At 35.2% G+C, this 22,567-nt stretch overlaps 1 protein-coding gene across 1 annotated transcript in view; it reads left to right on the plus strand.

The window, feature by feature from the left end:
- The window catches only part of LOC136821696 (uncharacterized), a 28,694-nt gene extending 6,332 nt beyond the window's left edge, over positions 1-22,362 (plus strand). Inside the window, exons 2-12 of the mRNA XM_067077904.1 lie at positions 870-1,100; positions 1,781-1,862; positions 2,280-2,614; positions 3,196-4,191; positions 4,428-5,641; positions 5,856-5,958; positions 6,282-6,429; positions 12,634-12,665; positions 13,163-13,252; positions 16,064-16,120; positions 21,752-22,362. Of these exons, the coding sequence (XP_066934005.1) occupies positions 870-1,100; positions 1,781-1,862; positions 2,280-2,614; positions 3,196-4,191; positions 4,428-5,641; positions 5,856-5,958; positions 6,282-6,429; positions 12,634-12,665; positions 13,163-13,252; positions 16,064-16,120; positions 21,752-22,362 (3,899 nt within the window). The remainder of the gene's footprint in view (positions 1-869; positions 1,101-1,780; positions 1,863-2,279; positions 2,615-3,195; positions 4,192-4,427; positions 5,642-5,855; positions 5,959-6,281; positions 6,430-12,633; positions 12,666-13,162; positions 13,253-16,063; positions 16,121-21,751) is intronic.
- Positions 22,363-22,567: the final 205 nt, after the last annotated feature.

Genomic DNA, 22,567 nt, shown 5'->3' on the forward strand with positions numbered 1-22,567 from the left:
CCTATTTGCATTAGTCCCCCCCATCAAGTTGAACATTTTCACTCCCCCCTCCAGGACCAGAGTTGATTCCCCCATCTTCCTGGGGGGGATCCTATGCTTTAAGGTGTGTGCTAATGTTTGTAGCTTTGCGTCGTCAGGTACAATGTCACAAAAAAAACATTTACAAAATCATAAAAGATTTTTGTAATCTCAAAAACCCCTTCTTACGACATGCAAACTTTGATTGATCAATATTATAGATTATTATCCGATGCGCGTAAATAGCGACATTTGATTGACTTCTTTGCTGTCCAATATTTTTGAATATATAGCTTCCATGGAGGCTGCATATTTCAAAAATTGACGTCACACAACGAGTCCAATGACCATTGAGCATCTTCTTTTTGACGTTACGTCACAAAATGAAAATAAGACTTTTGAATAAGAAACTACCAAGAAACCAGACTTACGAGCTTATAAATTAGAATTATGTTTGAAAACGAGAAATATTTTAGCGATGAAACAGATTATTTGGACGCAGTCTCATCCAATATGAAAAATATTGGGCTACGAGAAAAGATATTGGACTCGGCAAATGGATTCGACTTTGTTCAATAACTGCTTAATATAATATCGATATAATATAATATAATACATAATAGTTCTTAAAGAGGACGACCTGTTGAATAACTGATTAGTAGACCAGTAGAAAAACAATGATATAGCCCTTGCATAATTATTAAAACATGCATGATAAAGTAATTATACCTGGCTGTATCATTGTTTTTCTACTGGACTAATTAGTTATTCAACAGGTTGGCCTCTTTAAAAAAGGTCTATTTCTTATGATGAATGAGCAATAATAAAATATTTATCCTTTTTATGTTCAGATAGAAGAGCTCTTGAACAATACTTGCTAGTATATAAGCTAGGCAAAGAATTTCACTGTGTTTACGTCAAATCGATCATCAGCGGTGATGAAGAAGGTGGTAACGATACGGGACATTACAATTGCATCAACAGTTGGGGAAGAGTAGAAGCCAACCCTCTAATACCAGTGAATCAGGAAAGAAATGGCCTTTGGAGGGTCAAAGTTCAATACGTTAGCTGTTCTTCTAAACGTAAAATTTAGAATTGAATATTTCAGCTGATGAAAGGATTGTCTGTTTTTCTCTTTAACATCAGTGGTGGGGCAAGAATTCAATCTTTAGATTGTTTTGGTTCTGTCTCGATTTCTCAATTACTGAGAAAAAAATGTATATATAATGTATATCCTTTTGGCTTTGTTTTGCTCGTTTGGCATTAAGTCGCCTAGCCTCGCCGACGGATGGGGGGGGGGGGGGGGGGGTACTTAGGCAAGTGAAGGGTACGGGTATGTGCCGCCCTTAAGGGTGCCTTTTTTGGAGCCTGGAAGTCCCTGCATAGGTTGGAAAATCAGAAAATTAAATCTCAGTCCCACTAAGGGTCGGAAAAATAGGAAAATTTAAACTTTTTGCTCCTTGAGAGATTGAAATTTGGTCAAATTAGTCCCAATAAGGGTCGCAATTTTTTCCTTCTTTTTAGTCCCGCTAAGGGTCGGAGGGTTGAATGTCGGGCGGCATATAACCGTCAGCTCGGAGCCCTAGAACCCTTTAAAAGCCCTAGAAACTTTATTTTTTTAAATAAGTGCTTTTAAAGTCTGAGGCACTTTCAAATTTCTACTAAAGGGTTTCCTTCAGGGTTTTCTGCTTATCAATTAGATTCAATTTGATTTTAATCTAGGTAGGTCCATAAAAGTATCAATTCTTTATTCACTTTACAGGCATTGAGGTAATGGAATCAATATCGATCGACAATGAAACACTTTGTATTCATGACTACCATAACCATCTTACTGTAGACAGGTTTGTATTTACCGCCATTGAGATCACAATTTTATTAAATGACATCTAGTTCTCCCGTGATTTCTAGTACTTGGGCCAACTTGGCTCATAACCAGCCTTGTTAGTTTACCAAATGATTCAATTATTGGGCATACTGCAAAAGTGAGACGTGTGACGCCGGGGCGCAAAATTGGGACGCTCAAGCAGGAAGGCACTGGAACGCGCTTAAAATGGGATGTTCAAGTGGGACGCTTGCAAGACGCTCAACACAATCTTGCAAAGGGGGATTTTTGGACTGGATGAAATATCTGCACTGTAAGCCCAAGAAAATTGTTTGAAATCGGACAAAAAGGGCGGAAAACGCTTTATTTCAAATTATCAATTTTTAATATTTTGATATTAATCTCTCTGAACAAATCAGATTTCCTCTATTTTTAGTCTCGATGTGAAGATTGTGAACAAGAATGGTATAGAAATCATACTTTTGTCAGATAAATGCGACAAGATTGAACGGATTGAAGTTTTGCAACACAAGAAAGACTCGAAAGGCGAACGTCAAAAACACAAAGAAGAATGGAAGGTTGTCGAGTTTACGGGAGAAGGTACGAAAGAAAGTTGGTCCCGGTCGGACGAAGACAATATTGATACTGATTTTAAAACAATCATTGTGAGAGCACTGTTGAAAAATAAAACATATTGTGTCCGTGTCATTGTATATGATCATATACAGAAATACCGATGGGTATACTATAAAGATGGTGTCGTCACAAAAGGTAAGAAAACATTTGTTGCTTTCAAACCGAATTGAAAAGGGTGATTCTCCGAAATTGTACCGGGTGTTTCGAAAAAGAGTGTACAGGTTTGAATTTAGATTTTGAGAAAACTAGAAATGGTACGAATCTGAACTCTTCACCATTGGAAAGAGGAAAGCTAACTTAAATTTTGAGCTATCATACTGTAAATTTGCTTCACTGTTCAAAAAGTTATGAAGAAAAAACGAAAGAAATTCTTTACCAAAAGCTTCATTTTGAGAACAAAGTGGGTATTAAAATTCGAACCCGTGAAACACCTTAAAAGCCCTTTTTCAATATTGTCAACACCTAAAGATTCGAGGGACGTTCGAATGTTTTGATCATCAAACGAACACAGAAGAATCGAGAAAATCGAAGGAATTTTATCACAGCAATTAAACTATAAAGTTGACTGTACTGCGACTGTAAAAGAAAGAATTTTCTTCATATCTTTTAAACGGTTAAAGCAAATTTAAAGTCTGGTAGCTCAAAATTTAAGTTAGCCTTACCTCTTTCCAATGGCGAAGAGTTCTGTTAAGGTATCTAAAATTTTCTTTTTATAGAACCTTCTAAGAAAATTGGCTTCACTCCTCTTGCATTGATGTTGATAACACATCCGTTTGGTACAGATCAAGACGCCTCAAAGCTTTTAAGAGAAGGAGAAGAACGTTTAAAACCTATTCAATATGAAACTGGTGCTGGCTTAGTTGAGGATTCTCTCTCCGGAATTTCTTGTATTGGATATGTCGAAGATAACTTTTCAGAGCGTGAAAATCGACTGGCTGCCAAAATAGTGACTCCGGACATTGACCAATTAGAAGAAGGCTCGATAAATTCGAAAATGGTTCCTCAAATTCTGCATGAATCTTCAAGATGTGTTCTTCTAACCCGTGTAAATTTTTATCATCACCTTTCTGAAACATTCGAGCTCAATATGGAAAGGTATGATCGCTTGTCACGAGATGGAAATGATATGATTTTATACCCTTTGGAGCATTTTTGTGTAGTTCTCATCACTTTATCACGTGACAAAGAACCTTTGCATTACACTCTTGCTAGATCTAGTGACATTGTTAAAGTATATTTGCTTCTCCACAGAGATTTATTTCCGCACAATGATTCATTACTCCACAGAAATTTCAATACTCTTAAAATTCCTCACGGAGAACGGGAACGGAAATTTATTATCGTTAACATGATAGCAGCAGTCCATCACAGACGAGAGGATTTAGCAAAGTTCGGAGATCACAACCTTATCATCTCTAAAGAAGATTTAGAAAACGGTAATGTTGGAGAGAAAATAAAAGAGACAATAAAAGACATAACGAAAGCTCGAAATTCAAACGAAACTTCTGATGATCGATTTGGCGACGATGATATAACATCTTGTCCCACAATGCATATAGCTGGCCGCTCCCTCGTCCTTGAAGCTGTTGTTAAAGATCAATCTCATATGCCGAAAATCAATGATACTGATCATAACAGGATTTGCAGAAAAATTCTAAACATGTCACAAAGAAATGCTATTTTGAATCCAGCCAAGAAAAAAATAATCACAGGTAATTTCTTCTTGACCAGTATATAAAGTTCTACACTTTCCGTCACGTTTCTATTTTCGTGACGTCATCTCGTCTGCCAGGAGCTAAATCAAAGTTCAGTAAGGCGAGTAATATTTTGAACATTTGCTTTCGAATTTGAATGAATAAGGTAAAATCTTCGACTCGCTTTTGCTTCAAGGTTTCTCAGAGCATTTATGATTTTTGAACTAATCATTTTTATTTAATCGTAATTTTAGGGCCTTTTGGTTGTGGAAAAAGTGTAATTGTTCGCCAGGCTATTAAAATCTTTGCAAAGAAAGAAGAAGACATCGTATACTACATCGGATGGGACGAATATACATTATTTCATGTTGAAATGGAAATGTACTGCAAGCAGCTTGGTTTAACTAACGTCAAATGTGTGAATATAGCTGATTTATTCCGCAAGCACAATGCCAACGAAGAAATCATGTCACTTGTCAATTGCCTGGAACTCCTTCGGCAGGAAAATCAGGGAACGAGAGTTCATGTTGTAATTGACGAATTCGATGGTGAAAAATTCAAGCCTGGTCAAAGTCCAGAGAGAGAGCAACAACCAAAAAACGAGTTACTTCAAGTTATAACAAGTCCATTTTTCAAGGAATCGTTTTTCTTGATTTCCCTTCAAAGTTGTCTTAAAGAGCGGGATCTTGTTTCAAATAATGAGGAACCAAAGGAGCTATCCAGAGATTGTTTCAAAGATATACCCGAAGAAGACATGTTGAGACTCAATCTACCTAAAACAATGAGATACACATCGAAGATCAGAAAAGTTGTCAAATTCATCTTGGATGAAGGGAAAAACGAAACCTCGTATGATCTCTCTGACCTTCAAAACAAACCCACACCTGAATCTGCTCAAAATGAATCAGGGATCAGTGGAGATGCTGCCAATTTTTTGCCAATACAAGCTGAGGAGGATTCCAACACTTTAACCTCTTCGTCTCCTGATGAAATGAACGAAAACAAATTTGGAACGTCCAAAACGGATTTGGATGCCTATTTTGAGGATTATGGGATCACCACTAACACATCCAATGAGAAAATCCATAACCATTTCAGTTATCCTGAAAATCTAGGTGATGGTACTGGTGTGGAAGGTACAAAGCCAGTCCTCCTTCGGCTTGATACATTATCCGATGAAACAGATTGCCGTAAACTGGCTTATTTGATGCAGAGTATGTTGTTCAAGGAGGACAAAACTCCGAAGTCTGTTTTTAGCAACCTCATGGTGGTTTGCAATTCAAGGAAAATCGTCCCTTGGATAAGGTGGGCATTTTATATGCTAAAGGTGAAACATGACGAGTATCTGGATTACATATACAGGCGACCGTCGCGCTCAATAGAAGAAAAAAGACAGCTTGTGGAGGGATGGAAGACTCGTGTTTTACTTGCTGATTGTATGGGATGCCGTGGGCTGGAAGCTAAAGAGGTAAGAAAATCATTTACCGAATATTTTTAAACTTTGAACTTGCCCCAATAGAATTCATAATATGCACCACTTTATTAACTTTCGTGTCTTCACTTGAGTAGAGCTGTTATTACGATGTTCGAAAGAAATTATTTCTCTCAATACTTACGGTTTTGTGTTTTCGCCAAATTAGAATCCTATTAGAATTTTTTCTTTTTTTTTCCACATTTTCTAGGTGGTTGTAGTATGGAAAGAAAGTGATTACCATAACCGCCATTTGTTGGCAGAAGCACTATCAAGAGCTAGATCAAAGTTGTATATGGTTACCGTCAAAGCAGGTATACTATAATATAAACTACAATCACCGCCATAATATTTGATACAAGAGGGGGATTCCCTCAAAATTTCTAAACTGCAAGTGATTTTTAAGTAGCGTTGGAAATTAGAGTTATAACTCTGCCTGTATATAATCCCACGTTTCCCAGTTATATTTTTGTGAAAAAGACAAAAATTCTTGAAAACGCGAAATCAAATATTGCGAAATTTAATTCGATTAAAGAAATCTCTTCTTTGTAGGCTCTTCGAAAATAAAATGGATATTTTAAAACTTCCTTTGAAAAAGTAGTGGCAAGAATCTTTACTAAATCCTTTTCACACTTAGATGAAGATGATAGCCAGCAAAAAACGGATTTGAGTAATGTAATTGACAAATTAATGTCCAATAAGAGTATTATCGAAGTGGCGAAAGGAAATGGTTTAGAGATTGCAATTACTCGACCTATTACAGACTTTCAAGGTGAAACGAAATCGTAAGTATTGTCGCTTTCATTGGACCTACCTCTCGGAGGTCCTTTAATTTAACCTTTGTTTGTTCGTTTGTTACCAGCTTTTCTTGGGATTGAACTATTAGTTTTTGGACCTACCCCGGTGGGGTGTAGCCTAGAAATCTAAGCTAGTTTGATTCAGTCACTTGGATAAATCTGATGGTTAAGTTGTGACTGAATAACTAGCTTAGGGACAGTAAACTCGGTAGCTTATCAACTGACAACAACGACAATTCAAATTTCGCGGCGAGGGATAACGTAAACTCACATAATTTGCATAATTATTCGTCGTTGACTTTTAATTCGTTTCATATCGAAAATATGAAATCACACCACACACAGAACATAATATCAAAACATTATTTAGAATTTTTTTATTTTGTCTTTTTTTCTATCTTCTGATTGGCTCTTATTGTAAGATTAGATAAACAAACTCTCCGTCTTACAGTTTATGCGCTCCTTTTGTAAAATATAAAATGAAATTCTATTGTAAAGTGTGCCGATGGAGAGTGAAGGAAAATTTTGTTCATTTTTTTCAAAAAGTTATGTTCGTGTTTTATGGAACAGTCAACAAGAGACAAATTCGTTTCTTGAGTGATAATTTTGTGATTTGACATAAAAGTATTTTGTATGATTTTTACAAAGCTCATCTTAAAAATAAGCTTCAACAAAATAAATAAAAATTACTTTAGACTAGCAGGCTCAAATACCGTATACAAAACAATGTAATCAATCCCCCCCCCCAAAAAAAAACATTTTCTTGAGTCTTGAATTCGTATACTGTAGCTGTCACTGAAAATAAGCACCGACAGTTTTATGTTCTTCGAAAACGAAAGATGTCATTGTCTATAAAATCGAGCATAAAGTCTCAAATTCATAAAACAACAAGAAACCACAACCAGTCAAAAACCAAGAACTGTCTATCATCCATCCATTACAGTATAATACAATATCATGTCATGCAATCCAATCAGAATACAGAACTACAGCATAGGATCTGTACAAGTACTCTCTCTTCCACATACGATAGTCAATGTTCAATCACAAATCTTTACTTTATTATTTGCCATTTTTTTATTTGCCTGGAAACAAGCAACTTTTGCTGTCTTTACGACGAATAGCATTCTTTTTTCTTCATCAGTTCAATTCTTCCCAAAAACAAGAGAAGCACTATCAGGTCGGGATCAGGTCTTGAAAACTTTTTCTGATACAGTATTCCAAATATATCTCTCGGCTCTCTCATGGTAATAGTCTCACATCATAATATAATCGAAGAAAGATCTTGCATTCAATGAGTCCCACCTCTTCTACTCGTTTTCTGATAAAATAATTATAAACTTCTATCGCTCACGAAAACTCCCGATTTTTTACCACGTGACCCACTCTGACCAATCAGAAGCTCACCGAATCCTGCGTTCATATTATGAACGCGCCCTTTCCCTAAGCCAGTATTCCAAGGCAAACTTAAAATCCGTAAATATAAAAAATCTTTAAAGCGCCGAAAAACGCTATATTGCCATAAGCCGTGTGTCCTAGCCTTGTGAATACGGGCTTAGTTAACTAGGCTAGGTGGGGTGGAGGTCCTATAAATTAACCTGTGTTCGTTCGTTCGTCCGTCCGTTCGTCCGTTCGTCTGTTACCAACTTTTCTCAGGATTGAATCATAGGAATCTTTTGATTTTTGGTACAAAGGTGCAAAATGGTGTTGGCCAAAATGTGACGGAGCCCGATTTTCGAAAAAAAATTTTGGGGGGTAAATTTGGGCCAAAAAACGGCTAAAAAACGGGTTTTTTGGACTTTGTGGAAAATTGGATCATTAATTTTTTCTGATTTTTTGCATGAAAGTAGGGTACCATCATTGGTAAAAGATGGCTCAAGCAGATTTTTGCAAAAAAATTTTGTTGGCTCAAAAAACGCATGTTTATCTATAAGAATCACTATTAATAAGCATAGATCAATGTTTTTAGCCATATTATTATTATTATTTTTATTAGTTTTTTTTTTAAGATGGAAATGTCACGGTGGAGGGATTGAGTTTTCTAAAAACACTTATTATTTTTTTGGCTGAAAAACGAATCTTTATCTATAAGAATCACTATTTATAAGCATAGATCAATGTTCTTAGCCAAATTATTATTTCATTAATATTTTTTCTAAACAAAGAAAATGTCACCTTAGAGCGCAATGGTTTGAGTTTTCTAAAAACACTTATTATTTTTTTGGCTGAAACCGAATCTTTATCTATAAGAATCACTATTTATAAGCATAGATCGATGTTCTTAGCCAAATTATTATTTTTATTATTATTATTATTTCTAAAAGGAGAAAATGTCACGGTAGAGTGCGATGGTTTGAGTTTTCTGTAAACCTTATTTATTAAGCTGTGCATTTTTCTGATAGTGGATTGTTTTTATAAAGAAAAGCGTTTAATACCTTTTTTTATTTCTTTTTCAAAAGTATTTTTCAATTGTGTTGATAGTTTCTCCCAATAGATATGCTTTCATTTTTCTTTATTTTTTTGTATTTTGACCAGTTATGTCTTATGTGTTTCATTGTTTCAATGTTTTTTGATTAGTTTGATAACCAGGTAGGTCCATAAAAGTATCACTTGTTTCTGTTTTTTTTTACATAGTGATGCAAAATGACAATACCGCCGAAAATTCCGGAGATATGCCGGAAAAACAGGGTTTTTGGCATTTTCTCAAGCCTTTTTCATTAGTATTTTCTGACTTTGTGCTCAAAGATGCGTATTAACAATGCCCAAAACATGGCCGAGTCCGATTTTTGAGAAAAAAAATTTCCGGCCGAATATGCCGGAAATCGCCGTTTTTCTGGATTTTCATTGAACCTTTTTCCTTATAATTGGTTGTTTTTTCACTCAAAAACATTATTAATAGCAATGCCCACCATCAAAGTTGATTTTTGAAGCCGGAACTATTTAAAAATCGCCGGAACAACCTATTTTCGCTGGAATTTCTCGAGCTGTACTTTATATTTTTTTATGCAATTTTGCACACTGATACAAAATGACAGTACCTAAAATGTGACGGAGCCCGATTTTCGAAAAACATTTTTTTCCCGCCGAAAATGCCGGAAATATGCCGGAAGAACCGTTATTTTTTGACATTTTCTCGAATTTTCATCCTTAGTTTTTTATGAATTTTTGCAGAGAGATGCGTATTCGCAATGCTCAAAACATGACCGAGATCGATTTTTTGAGAAAAATTTTTCTCCGGCCGAAAATGCCGAAAATTGCCGTTTTTGCAGATTTTCATTTGTTTTTTTCAAACAAAAACATTATTTATAAGAATGTCCATCACGATTAACCCTTTAACTGCCGTGCTTATTTTTTAAGGTTCAACCTATTTGCCGGCCTATTTTTTTACACCCTCGACCTATTTGCTAATAAATATGCCGACATCGGCACAGAAAGGGTTAAGCATGGTTCAATTTTCAATAAAACTGATTTTGGTACCGGAACTTTCTAAAAATCGCCAGAACAGCCAAGAATCGCCGGATTTCTTGAATTTCTCGAGTTGTTCTTGTATTATTCTGCATTTTTATACTATTGTTCTCATTTTTCAATTGTCTTATTACATTAATTTTCAGGTAGGTCCATTCAGCATGTAGCTTGTTTGCATTAAGACAGAGGGCAAGGTTCTCTAAAATGTGACTGCAGCAGTTTTTTACGAAAAAATTTTTTGGCTGTAAAAATCGGATTTTCTTATTTGGAGAAATTCCTCTTCATCATTTTTAAGGAAAATGAGCATTTCTCGCGATTGCCTTGGTACGTTTTTGCACAATGATATAAAATAGTAATGTTAAAAATCTGATGGAGCCCGATTTTTCAAATTTGGCCATAAAGTGCCTAGAAATTGGGTTTTTGGACCTACCCTGGTGGGGTGGAGGTCCTATAAATTAACCTGTGTCCGTTCGTTCGTCTGTTCGTTCGTCTGTTCGTTCGTTATTAGCTTTCCTCGTGATTGGCTCATTAGTTTTTTCTGATTTTTTGCACAAAGATGTGTAACTATAAACCCTCGAATGTGACGGAGCCCGATTTTCGAAAAAAAAAATTTTTGGGCAAATTTGGGCCAAAAAACGGCTAAAAAACGGGTGGACTTTGTGAAAAATTGAATCATTAACTTTTTCTGATTTTTTGCATGAAAGTAGGGTACCATCATAGGTAAAAGATGGCTCAAGCAGATTTTTTCAAAAAAATTTTGTTGGCTCAAAAAACGCAGGTTTATCTATAAGAATCACTATTAATAAGCATACATCAATGTTCTTAGTTAAATTACTCAATTTTTTTATGAGATAGATGTTTTTTTGCTCATAAGGGCTTACTTTTGAAGAATGTGTGTGTTTAGACATGAAATTTTGGTTTCTTGGCGTGTTTTTATAGAAAAACTGGTCAAATTCGATAATTATTTATAAGCACATTATCAATTGCTTAGGTATTAGCTTTTCTCGAGATTGGCTCTTTGATTTTTTATGATTTTTTGTACAAAGATGCATAACTATAAACCCTCGAATGTGACGGAGCCCAACTTTCAAAAAAAAAATTTTTGGGCCAATTTGGGCCAAAAAACGGCTAAAAAACGGGTTTTTTGGACTTTGTGAAAAATTGGATTTTCAACTTTTTCTGACTTTTTGCATGAAAGTAGGGTACCATCATAGGTAAAAGATGGCTCAAGCAGATTTTTTCAAAAAAATTTTGTTGGCTCAAAAAACGCATGTTTATCTATAAGAATCACTATTAATAAGCATACATCAATGTTCTTAGCCAAATTACTCAATTTTTTGATGAGATAGATGTTTTTTTGCTCTCAAAGTCTTGAATATGAAAGAATATCGTTTTTTAATAAGAAACAAATGACTAATTTTAATAGATCGTCACTATTTGTCTTCTGAATGAATTTTTAATGGTCACGCCCACGTAGATATCAACTATATATGTGTTAAATGCATAACCAGGTAGGTCCACAAAAGTATCACTTGTTCGACTTTGAGTCGCCTCCTTACAGACACGGTGGGCGGAACCCTACTTTCTGAAAAAATCGGCCAAATATTGTCCCCAGTAGAAAATTTTTATCTCCGCTGAAAATAATAATCAAATAATCAAAATATAGAAATTCAAGTGACTTTGGAAGATCCAAACCGAGTTCAATTGACTTCCGTTTTAATCATCCGGATTGGAATTTTTCATATTTTCTTCATAACTTTAGAACAGCTGAATAATTATTAATTTGTAATAACTCGAAATACAAGCTAGCCTTTCCCCTTTCCAATGCACACAGTATAGATTGATAACATTTCTAGTTTTCTCAGAGGTCACGGAGGCTAGTTTTCGAAAAAATTATTTTGGGCAAATTTATGCCGAAAAGTGTCTCAAAATGGGTTTTTTGGACTCAATACAAACTTTTACTGAACATACACCATCGCTTTATTGTGCTGTTCCATTAAATTTCCATACAGGTGGTTGGACGAACCTTTTCAAGTCAAAAATGTTCTTAGAATATGTGGATACCTCCTGGAAAATGGCAAAATTTGAAAAATAATTATTTTTATACCTTTATGTGAGGGTGGACGAACTAAAGTCAGTATTCTGGAAATTTATGAATAACATTTACCCCCCCCCCCATGGAAAAACGAAAAAATACTCCTTTAGACCCCCTGGAAATACTTCCTATGGTACATCAAATGCATAAATTTAAGTAGAGTCACTTTATATTTAGTTAGTTAGTCAAATAAGCACGCAAAGTCGAGTTAGAAAACTAGGTCAGGTTTAGGTACCTCACCAAAAACTAGCATTTTCCCCAGTTTCGTAGTGATTTCAACTTTGATGATTTTCGAGAAAAAAAATTTTTCAAAGTGTTCTGACGCAACAGCTAGAGCTTCGTCAAAAAGTCGAATGTTTAGAGCCCGAAAACCTGGACTCCAAACATTCGAAAAAATCGCAAAGTAAAATACAGGGTGGGCAAAAAAGAATATGGTCAGACAAAATTGTGAAATTCTATAAACGGATTATTCGGAGGGTTCACTTCTCTTCTCTCTCTTATCCCCTCCGACGAATTTTCTTTCTTCCATTGAAATTCAACTTTCAATTTTTAACGTATTTTGAGTACTTTTTAATTCATATCAGCCCTAAAATCATTGATTATAGTACTTATGTTTTTTTCGTCTTTTGCAGGAAATGGAATTTTAATGGAACTCTTTTATCAGGTATCCCATTGAATAATTTTACTTTAAGTAAAAATTGACTAGCTTGAATCGTTAACTATCGAGCCGGACAAGTTGGTATTCATTGCCTTCAGAAATTTAAAAAAAATCGACTTGGGTTGGCTCTAAGCTTCTAAAATCAAATATCTAAATGAATCTATTGTTCTTACAAACACTTAGTTCTCTATTATAACTAATACAACTTAGTTCTCTTTTATAACTAATACAATGTTAAATGTTTAACTTTAACGAACGTTAAATTTTACAATTATTATCTAACTAATTGTCGAATTGGTCTCAATTAGTTTGTAACTATTTTTTACCATCACGGTAAATAAAGAAAAAATAAATAAGACTAAAAATGACGAGAGCTGAACAACGATCGGCCGGTGAATCGACCTTCAGGAAGTATTATACTATTTATAGTCTTAAGGGTTATCTTAGCTCGAACAAATTTGGTTATGGATTCTTTTTGGTAGTTTACTGTTGTACTTTTGTAGCTATCCAGTCACAAAGACTTCTTCAAGGATCTGCTCAAGGTCAACCTCGACAACTGAATGACTCAACAATCACTCGACAACTGGATGATGGTACGTACACATAGTTTTGGTAATTTTAAGGGAAAGTATTCATTTAACTTGAACATAAGCCATACAAGATTTGTGTAGGGAATCATTTAATGCAAATGATAGATATTTACAATTACTGACTAAATTGCGACCAACTCTTGAAAAATTCCCCCCTAATTTAATAGGATATTCTTTCGCGAGGATTAAATTTCGCGGCTGACCTCATCCTCGAAATGTTATAATTTCTTTGGGACTTAATTTCACTATTGGGAGACGATATTTTCACGATTTGTGCTTTTTACTGACTTTAAAAATTACAATTGGGGCTTGATTTCGCAGATGACACGCAATCCTTGAAATACCTTTTAAGTAATATAAACGTTGATGAAGGTTTTCCAGGTCTTGTAGAAGCTTTCGACATTTTTATTCGGTGGAAGGGAATATTTGCCACACTACAACAATTTGTAATGAATTTCAGCATTATTTTAGTTCTTCTTAATCAAGGGTAAAAAATGATTTCAAATTATTCTCATCTAGGTTCAATCCGAAAGTATGAACAGACGTGTTATTCTCAACTTCAGTTGAGCTAGAATCTGTGTGTGTGTGTGTGTGTCTGTCTGTCTGTCTGTCTGTCTGTCTGTCTGTCTGTCTGTCTGTCTGTCTGTCTGTCTGTCACCAAAACTTTGGGGCAGGCTGGAGACTTCAAAAATGGTCCGATTGGGCTGAAATTTTGCACACTTGATCCTTGGGCAAATCCCTGGGGTGTTTTTTTCATTTTTTCAAAATTTTAATTTTTGGGGCCTGGGGACGAGTTTTTCGCCAAAACGAGGCTAAAACTTTGGGGCAGGCTGGAGACTTCAAAAATGGTCCGATTTGGCTGAAATTTTGCACACTTGATCCTTGGGCAAATCCCTGGGGGTGTATTTTTCATTTTTTCAAAATTTTGATTTTTGGGGCCTGGGGACGAGTTTTTCGCCAAAACGAGGCTAAAACTTTGGGGACAGGCTGGAAACTTCAAAAATGGTCCGATTTGGCTGAAATTTTGCACACTTGATCCTTGGGCAAATCCATGGGGGTGTTTTTTTCATTTTTTCAAAATTTTAATTTTTGGGGCCTGGGGACGAGTTTTTCGCCAAAACGAGGCTAAAACTTTGGGGCAGGCTGTAGACTTCAAAAATGGTCCGATTGGGCTGAAATTTTGCACACTTGATCCTTGGGCAAATCCCTGGGGGTGTTTTTTTCATTTTTTCATATTTTTAAATGATTTTTTTATTTTTAGAAAATTATCATTTTTGGGGCCTGGGGACGAGTTTTTAGCCTAAACGAGGCTAAAACCCAAAATGCTATAATTTTTCTTAAGCCATTAAGTTTATAATTGGGCCTACGAATGATTTCAAAGATACTGAAGTTGAGCCAGTGCGGTTAGCACGTTCGACAGTAATTTATTAGGAATTATTGTTACTTATTATTACTTCGAATAAACGCCTCCTGCTTTTAAACGCCTACCTCGAATAAACACCGCTATCGAATAAACGCCTCCCTCTAGAAGAGGCGTTTATTATTTGAAACAGGTAGCTGTAAGGAAGAATTACAAAGAAAACTTAAGGGGGGGTTTGTACTTTTACGGTGTGACGGGATTGGCCCTTTTTTAGTACGATATTACGGGATTTGACGAAAAAAAAGACGGGAAAACGGTATTTTAAAATCAGACGGTGACGGTATTTGGCCTTATTTTTTGTCATTATGCCGGTATTTGAACATGTACAGTTGTTTGGTAGTTTATTCTGTCAAGAGTAATTAAGAATAATTTGGTTACAAAAATGACGTTATGAAATTTAAAAAGACGTTAATAAAATGTTATAATTACTCTCTTCATCAAAAAGTTTTATTGGGTAATTAACCTTTTTGTTTCAAACTTGTCCGCAAAGAATTGATGTATTTGAGTTTTTTCAGAAAAATTTTCTAACTTAACTTAGAATTATGACTGTTTTTCTACGAAGAATTGGGATGCAATATTTTTCAATAAGCACTATTTTCAAGATTTCTAGACAAAGAAGCTTTAACAAAAATTTTCCGAAAATCTCTTTTTAGTTTGGTTAAAGATACACCATCTGAAGCAAAAAGATTTTCAAAATGTTTTTTTTTCTCCGAAAATTAGGTCCTTAAAGGTTAAAATACTCTTCTTCGCAAAAGTCTTCATTTTCTTCTTCATCAAATTTTTTTTTATGATTTTTAAATTTTCTCATTCAGGAATAGTTAGCCTAACAGAAAATGTATGACATGTATAAAATGCCATATTTTGTTGGTTACATCAGGCAGAAAACTATATTCTATACATGACAAATATCAAAAATTCACTATGAGCCCTTAAATATATGTTGATAATTGTATTCTTTCAGTATTCAGACTAATTTTGACCCATTTTTACATCTCTAAAATGGCATATTTTAACTGAAGGAAAACGAAAAGGCAAAACAACAAGGTTCCTATTCACTTTATAGTGACCTTGGTTAAAAATTACTTAATAAACGCGCCTCCTAAAGTCCAAAAAATATAATATAACGAATGCCTGGGGCGTTTATTCGAAGTAATGTGGTATCTCTTATTTTTTAACGTCCGCAAAAACGTTCCAAATATTTGACACCCTCTCTTCCTTTGTACAAATGACTTCATTCAAGCAATAGACATATGCTTTCGTTAAATCCCCTCCCCCCTCACTGCTTACAAACAAAATGGATGTCATCCTTAAGGCTTGGGGACACGAGAAGTTTTTTTCGCGTTGGTGCAATGCAACATGCTCCATGCCTTTAAAATATGTGATTGTTTTTTTAGATATTCCTGATGGTGATAGTGTTGTCGATGAAGAAGAAGATAGTTCACAATATGGCAGTAAGCAGTGAATTTTAACTCTAAATGTTGTTCACCCTTCAGGGGGGGTCAAGCAGTTACTCCGGAACACTTTCTTGATGGGAGATATCCAAAAAAGAATTTTTTTTACAGTCTAAAGAAAACAGCGAATCAAAACTATACTCTTTTTTATAAAAAAAAGTTATAAGCACACGAGGCTGAAAATTGACCAAAACCTAAGAACGAATTAAGAACAATCCTGAGCCTCAGATATCAGGAATCCCCCCCGGACATTCAAGGTAAATGACTTACCAGACGTGTGGCACTTAATAATCGGTTTTTCAAGGTTCAGCTAGTGCACCGTAGGGGTATGTTTTGACCAGTGCAGTACTGTCAGGGTAGAAAATTACCTTGTTCCTATGAAAATTTTCTCTTTTAGGTAGGAAATTGAATCCCCAGATTAGCATCAGCAGGCTTTTTGTCAAGAAATAACTAAGAACTAAAAACTTAGTCTCGAAAAAAAACTCATTGCCCTAAGGGTTGCAACAAAAGGAAAAATCGCGAGAAAACCTCGATTTTTGTCCTTCAAAAGTTTAAATTTCGGAAAAAAGTCACGATAAGAGTCCCTCCTAAACTCCCAAACTTTCGACTTTTTTTCTTCATTTTTTTTCAAGCCATTTAGCATCAGCAGGCTTTTTGTCAAGAAATAACTAAGAAGTAAACCATGAACAGTCAACCTAATCAACCAAAAGATTTAGTTTGTCTCGGCCTCGCTAGTGGGCAATTTTTGGACCTACCCCGGTGGGGTAGAGGTCCTATAAATTAACCGATGTCCGTTCGTTCGTTCGTCTGTTCGTTCGTCCGTCCGTCTGTTACCAGCTTTTCTCAGGATTGGCTCATTAGTTTTTTCTGATTTTTGGCACAATGATGCAAAATGGCAATGCCCAAAATGTGACGGAGCCCGATTTTGGAAGAAAAAAAATTTTCCGGCCGAAAATGCCGGAAATATGCCGGAAAAACAGGTTTTTTGGCATTTTCTCGAGATTTTATCATTAGTTTTTTCTGATTTTTTGCTCAAAGATGCGTATTAACAATGCCCAAAACATGGCCGAGTCCGATTTTTGAAAAAAAGATTTTTCCGGCCGAAAATGCCGGAAATATGCCGGAAATCACCGTTTTTGCAGATTTGAATTGGGCTTTTTCCATATATTTCTCTGTTTTTTCACTTAAAAAGATTATTGATAACAATGCCACCATCAAGCATGATTCAATTGTCAATAAAACTTTTGCAATTTTGCAACCGGAACTTTCTATTTCTTTTTTCCCTAAACCCCTCCCCCCCATCAACAATCAATGATGACATTTAGTGCATTTTCGCTAAGCGCTATATTTTCTTAATGATTGTTTTTCTCCTTATTGCTATCTAAGTTTCATCATCAGGTAGGTCCATTCAGCATGTTGCTTGTTATTTTTATAACATATTCATAAGTGTCGATCAAAATACGTTGGTTTGCATTCAAGAAAATAAACGACTCAAACGGAAAAAGCCATTTCAGCGAAAATAAAATGTTACCAGAATTTCGTTAACCTTTAGACACCGCTGTTTTTAAAAACAGCGCGCGCTGCTGCCGCTGTTTTTTTCATGAAAATGGAGGTTTCGCGGAAAATGTCATAAAATCTGAACCGCTAAAGCTTAAGTAAAAAGTTAACCCATTTTGAAAAGCTAAGGATCTATTTTTTCAGATAATACCAAAAAGACGCCTCATCACCCTTTTAAACCTGACTACACAGCCTCAAATCAAAACAGTAAAAATTCCATGTTTACGATTTTTTCACTTTTTTTCTTTTTTTTGACAAATTGAATGAAAAAAGTGGGTACAAAGTAAAGATTGGTCCCAGAAAAAATATTTTGTTTTAATTTATGTTATAAGCCACCATTGCGTGAAATTTCAGGGCTGAAGAAGCTCATTTCATCTCAGAATCTAAGTTTCGGTGAAGCACACTTTTCCACCAAAATCGACGTAAATCGACACTCTGGCCACAACAGGTAAAATAAGTGGTCCCGTTGCTCTAAAATTGGCCCTGCACTTACCCTAAGCCTGTAAAATTACTACAATAATCATAACAGACTCTCTATCATGTAAATTCAAGCAATAAAACACCAGAATAGTGGAAAAACTGAGGCAAAACAGCCCTGAGTTGTTGGAGCTAGAGATAGGCATGTATGTCAGGAAATACCCCCTAAAACCCCTTCAAACCACATAGAAACTGCCAATAAAGGTTCTCTATCTCATATAATGATATTTATATGCTGAAACCAAGAAAAAACCAGACATAAACATGACTTTTCAGTCCAAAAATCCATCAAACACCCTCTGTCCACCACTAAAACGATGTTTTGTTGACATTTGAAAAATACACCGACATTGAGTTCCGATATCTCGAGATGTATAAAAGCAGGACCCGTAAAATTTTTAAAAAATGAACCTTCACCCCTATCCTGTCTGCTAAATTTTACAGAATAGAAAAATTCAAACTGGTCTTTATTTTATTAAACTTTGAAAGGACCGCAGTATCAAAACGTACGTGGTACGTCTCTCGGCCTGTATATATGACGTACGTGGTACGTCTCTCGGCGGCTAAAGGTTAAATTGTCAAAAGCTTCTCCTACGGCGCCCTAAAAATTCAATCGAGAGTAATATCCTTATTCGTTTGGCAGTTTATTGTTTCTTTTGCTCGAAAAGTATTTTCCCTACAATACTCGCTTTAGATTTTCTTTTATCTCTTATTTTCACCCTTAGACTTATTAAAGAATTTCGAAAGTCATTACTCGTGTCCTATCTGCTTGGACATTGCTGACGATGCAGTGGAGTGTACGAATTGCTTTAAGATTTATTGCGGTGAATGTACAGAAGGAATAAACACGTGTCCCAGTTGTCGCTGCACACCTTCTGCATGGCAACCAAGTCGTATTGCTCGACAGATCATTGATAATCTAAAAACCGATTGTCCTAATGATGGATGCAAGGAGAAGCCAACGCGGTCGAATCTGAAAGTTCATTTAGAGAAATGCGAATGGTCGCGTTGATTGCTACCTGTGACGCACTGTATGTATAGGGTGTCCGTAAAAAATATGGGTTTGGCTACCAATTTTAGAATAATGTAATACCTTTTAGGAAAGCAAAATTTAGTGTTTAGCACACTCGTGGGTCCAAAGTGTCTATTACCTTATATATTTTCGCGGGTACTAAATTTTCGCGAATCGCGAAATTTCTTCCGAGAAACATGTTTCGCGAGTATTAAATTTCGCGATTGTCACCTTCTAAAATTTTTTGCATGTATTAAATTTCACGATTCACTTAATCGAATATTAAAGAAAAGGTCTAGTTTGACATGAAAACGACTTATTTTGTTTGAAACACAACATATTGGCTGAAAAAATGGTATCAAAAGTGTAACACAATGTAAAAAGAATTTTCAACCTATTTTGAAAATATTTTGCGTGTATTTAATTTCGCGATTTTGTGTTTTTGAAAAATTTAAACAACACAAAATTTCGCGAAATTTTGCCTAAAAAGTCGCGAAATTAAGTACACGCTAAAATATATACACTTTTATCGCGAAATTTTGCCTAAAAAGTCGCGAAATTAAGTACACGCTAAAATATATACACTTTTAAGGTATTTCCAAAGTTTTCTAGCTAAAACATGGAAGGAAGGAAGTATTTTGGAAAACGGAGTAAAATCAATGGCGAAATTATTTTTATTTTGTACATGTAATACCGAATTCTAATTTAATTCAAGAAAAATCTCTAAAATTATATGTAATTTATGCGTAATTTATATTAAAAATAATCAACTTTTTGCTATTCATTTTTATAATTTGTGACCATTACTTATTCATTTACTAATCTTGTCTTAATCCTTGATTTCTTGAGACATTTTTTGAAGAATCAGACCGCAAATAAATGCCTAAAAAAAGTCTAGTAGTTTCAATTTCAAGATCCTTTTTGTGGCAAATTGTAACGAAGATAGCATACACTTTGTATGTTCCAGTCTTTGAACTAATTAATTTTTTTTTCAGCGCCAAAAAAATTATAAAAATGATGTAATAATAGTTAACGCATACCATCCAACATTCAACATACTATGGCTTCGAAATCTTCTAAAAGATATTATATTTTGTTGAAAGATATTGTTGGGTTCCAGAAAAAAAGTAGACTTCTGAGAGCAAAAACTTTGGAACAGTACCAAGCATTGATGGGAGAAATCTTTTATAAAGAAGAGAAAAAGAATGAATTTGATGAATATATGTTTGTGTCAGCTGAAAATCAAGACCGACATGTGAGTTGTATAGAAGAGAATTTCAAACCCCTGCCAAGCAAGCTGTTCAAAATATTGATCGCTGTGCCATCTAAGATTGAACGAATATATTTGTTTAATTCTGATCAAATGGTGAAAAAGATATTGAACATTGAAGTTGGTGATATGGTTGATGTTGAGTTAAACAATTCTGAAGGATTCAAAACGGTTTCGAGTGGGAGGGTTGGCTTTGTTGGACAAATACAAGGAAGGCTTGGAGAATATTTTGGAATTCGCTTTGAAGTAAGTGATTGTTGTTTTATCCTTTATTTTCATAATGATCATAACCTCTTGTTGGCGCTATTATTCACTTTGATTTAGTATTCCTTTTTAAAAGCATTTTCATTAAATTAGTTTTCCTTCTCTGCGAGTTATTCCCATTACAAAAAAATATACCTAAGCAAAGCGCTGTCCCATTTTTTTGCAACCTGCCTTAAGATTCTTGGAGTTCTTAGATAATTATAATATTTGATGGTACTAGATTTGAAAAATGAATTTGAAAATGAAAATTAACAGACCGTTACCCCGTTAACATGCACATGTCCATTGACCACCTGGAAACTTACATAGTTTAATATGTTTGCTATCCCTCATGACGAAATGTCTAATAAATTCTTACTCTGTGTCTAGAGGAGTACATCTTTGGAAAAATGTTTTTTGATTATACTTAACATTATTCATGTCCTCCTACCATTTTCCTCACACAGCATCTTTAAACAAAATATTGATTCGAAATTTCTACTTTCCTTCGCCTTGGCACAATATTCTTTTGTTTATTCTATTTGTCAGCATATAAGCTATTCTCATGCTTAAAATAGTTTGCACTCTACCACAGAGACTCGATAAATATTTTTCACATTCGCGAAGAAAATGTTTTTCTTGTAAATTTGTTACCTGTCCCTCCAAGATCCGACCGTGAAAATGTGTACATATCAACCAGGTACCACAATAAGTATGTTGCATCATTTTGGGTACAAATGCTAAAATAAATAGTAGGGGGGACTTTTTTTGGGAATTTTTATGTTGAACCATCTTTTTGGACCTGGGGTGGAGGGTAACCTTTGTCCGTTCGTTCGTTATTAGCTTTCCTCGTGATTGGCTCATTAGTTTTTTCTGATTTTTTGCACAAAGATGTGTAACTATAAACCCTCGAATGTGACGGAGCCCGATTTCAGAAAAAAAAATTTGGGGGGCAAATTTGGGCCAAAATACAGCTAAGAAACTGGTTATTATTTAAATCCTTTCTTACTCATACCTCGTCTAACAGTTATCGCTTGTGCCATTCTAAAGGTATTTTCCGTCTCTCTTATAGATGATGTCACTATACTTGACCTACTTGACAATGTGGGTGTGGTCCATGAGTTGTCAGCACAGCTAGATGATTATCAGAACCGCTGGTATCTCCGTCTCGCTCAATGGTTAAGTAAGGAAAGATTGATCAGTACTACCAAGTTTGACCATTTAGAACGTGCTTTTCATGGTGGCGGCAGTCCCACATTAGCTTGGCTTAACGCAAACAAAGTATATCACCCTGACGATGCAATCAGTAAACTAAAGGAATGTGCTGTGAAGCACCGTCGTGGAGATGTTATGAAAATTATCGACCACGTGGCAGACGATTTAAGGATGTCAGTTCTATCGTTGCAAGTTCAACATCAAATCGCTGATCTCTTGGATCAAACAATTGTTGGCGCAAGTAATTGGGAATCTTTTGCCTCACACTTTGGATTTGACTACTCTAGTCTGAAGATGTTTCGAGCTGAACGCACTAAACCTGGTGATTTTAGCCCTACTAAATGGCTTTTAGAATTGTGCCGCAACGAAAACCCAAGTCTCACTGTTAACCACTTAATCAGATGGGCGAAGAAAGCAGGAAGGAATGATGTGGTTAAAACCATCAAAGTATTTTTAAGTAAACGCTAGTAGACACTAAAAAAACGAGATTAACGGATTTCCGAGTTATGTAAACTATTAGCGGGTTTATATCTACACTTACACTTTCAACTGTCCGCGGTTTTGACCCTTAAATTCCTGGAGGCCAAAGTTCTGATTTGTCGGCCTCAGTCAGTTATTATCTATACAAATACAAATAACAAATAACAAATAAAAAATTAACTTTTTTATATAT

The sequence above is a fragment of the Clytia hemisphaerica genome, unplaced genomic scaffold (genome assembly GCF_902728285.1).
Source record: "Clytia hemisphaerica strain Z4C2 unplaced genomic scaffold, Clytia hemisphaerica genome assembly, whole genome shotgun sequence".
Taxonomy (NCBI): Eukaryota; Metazoa; Cnidaria; class Hydrozoa; order Leptothecata; family Clytiidae; genus Clytia; species Clytia hemisphaerica.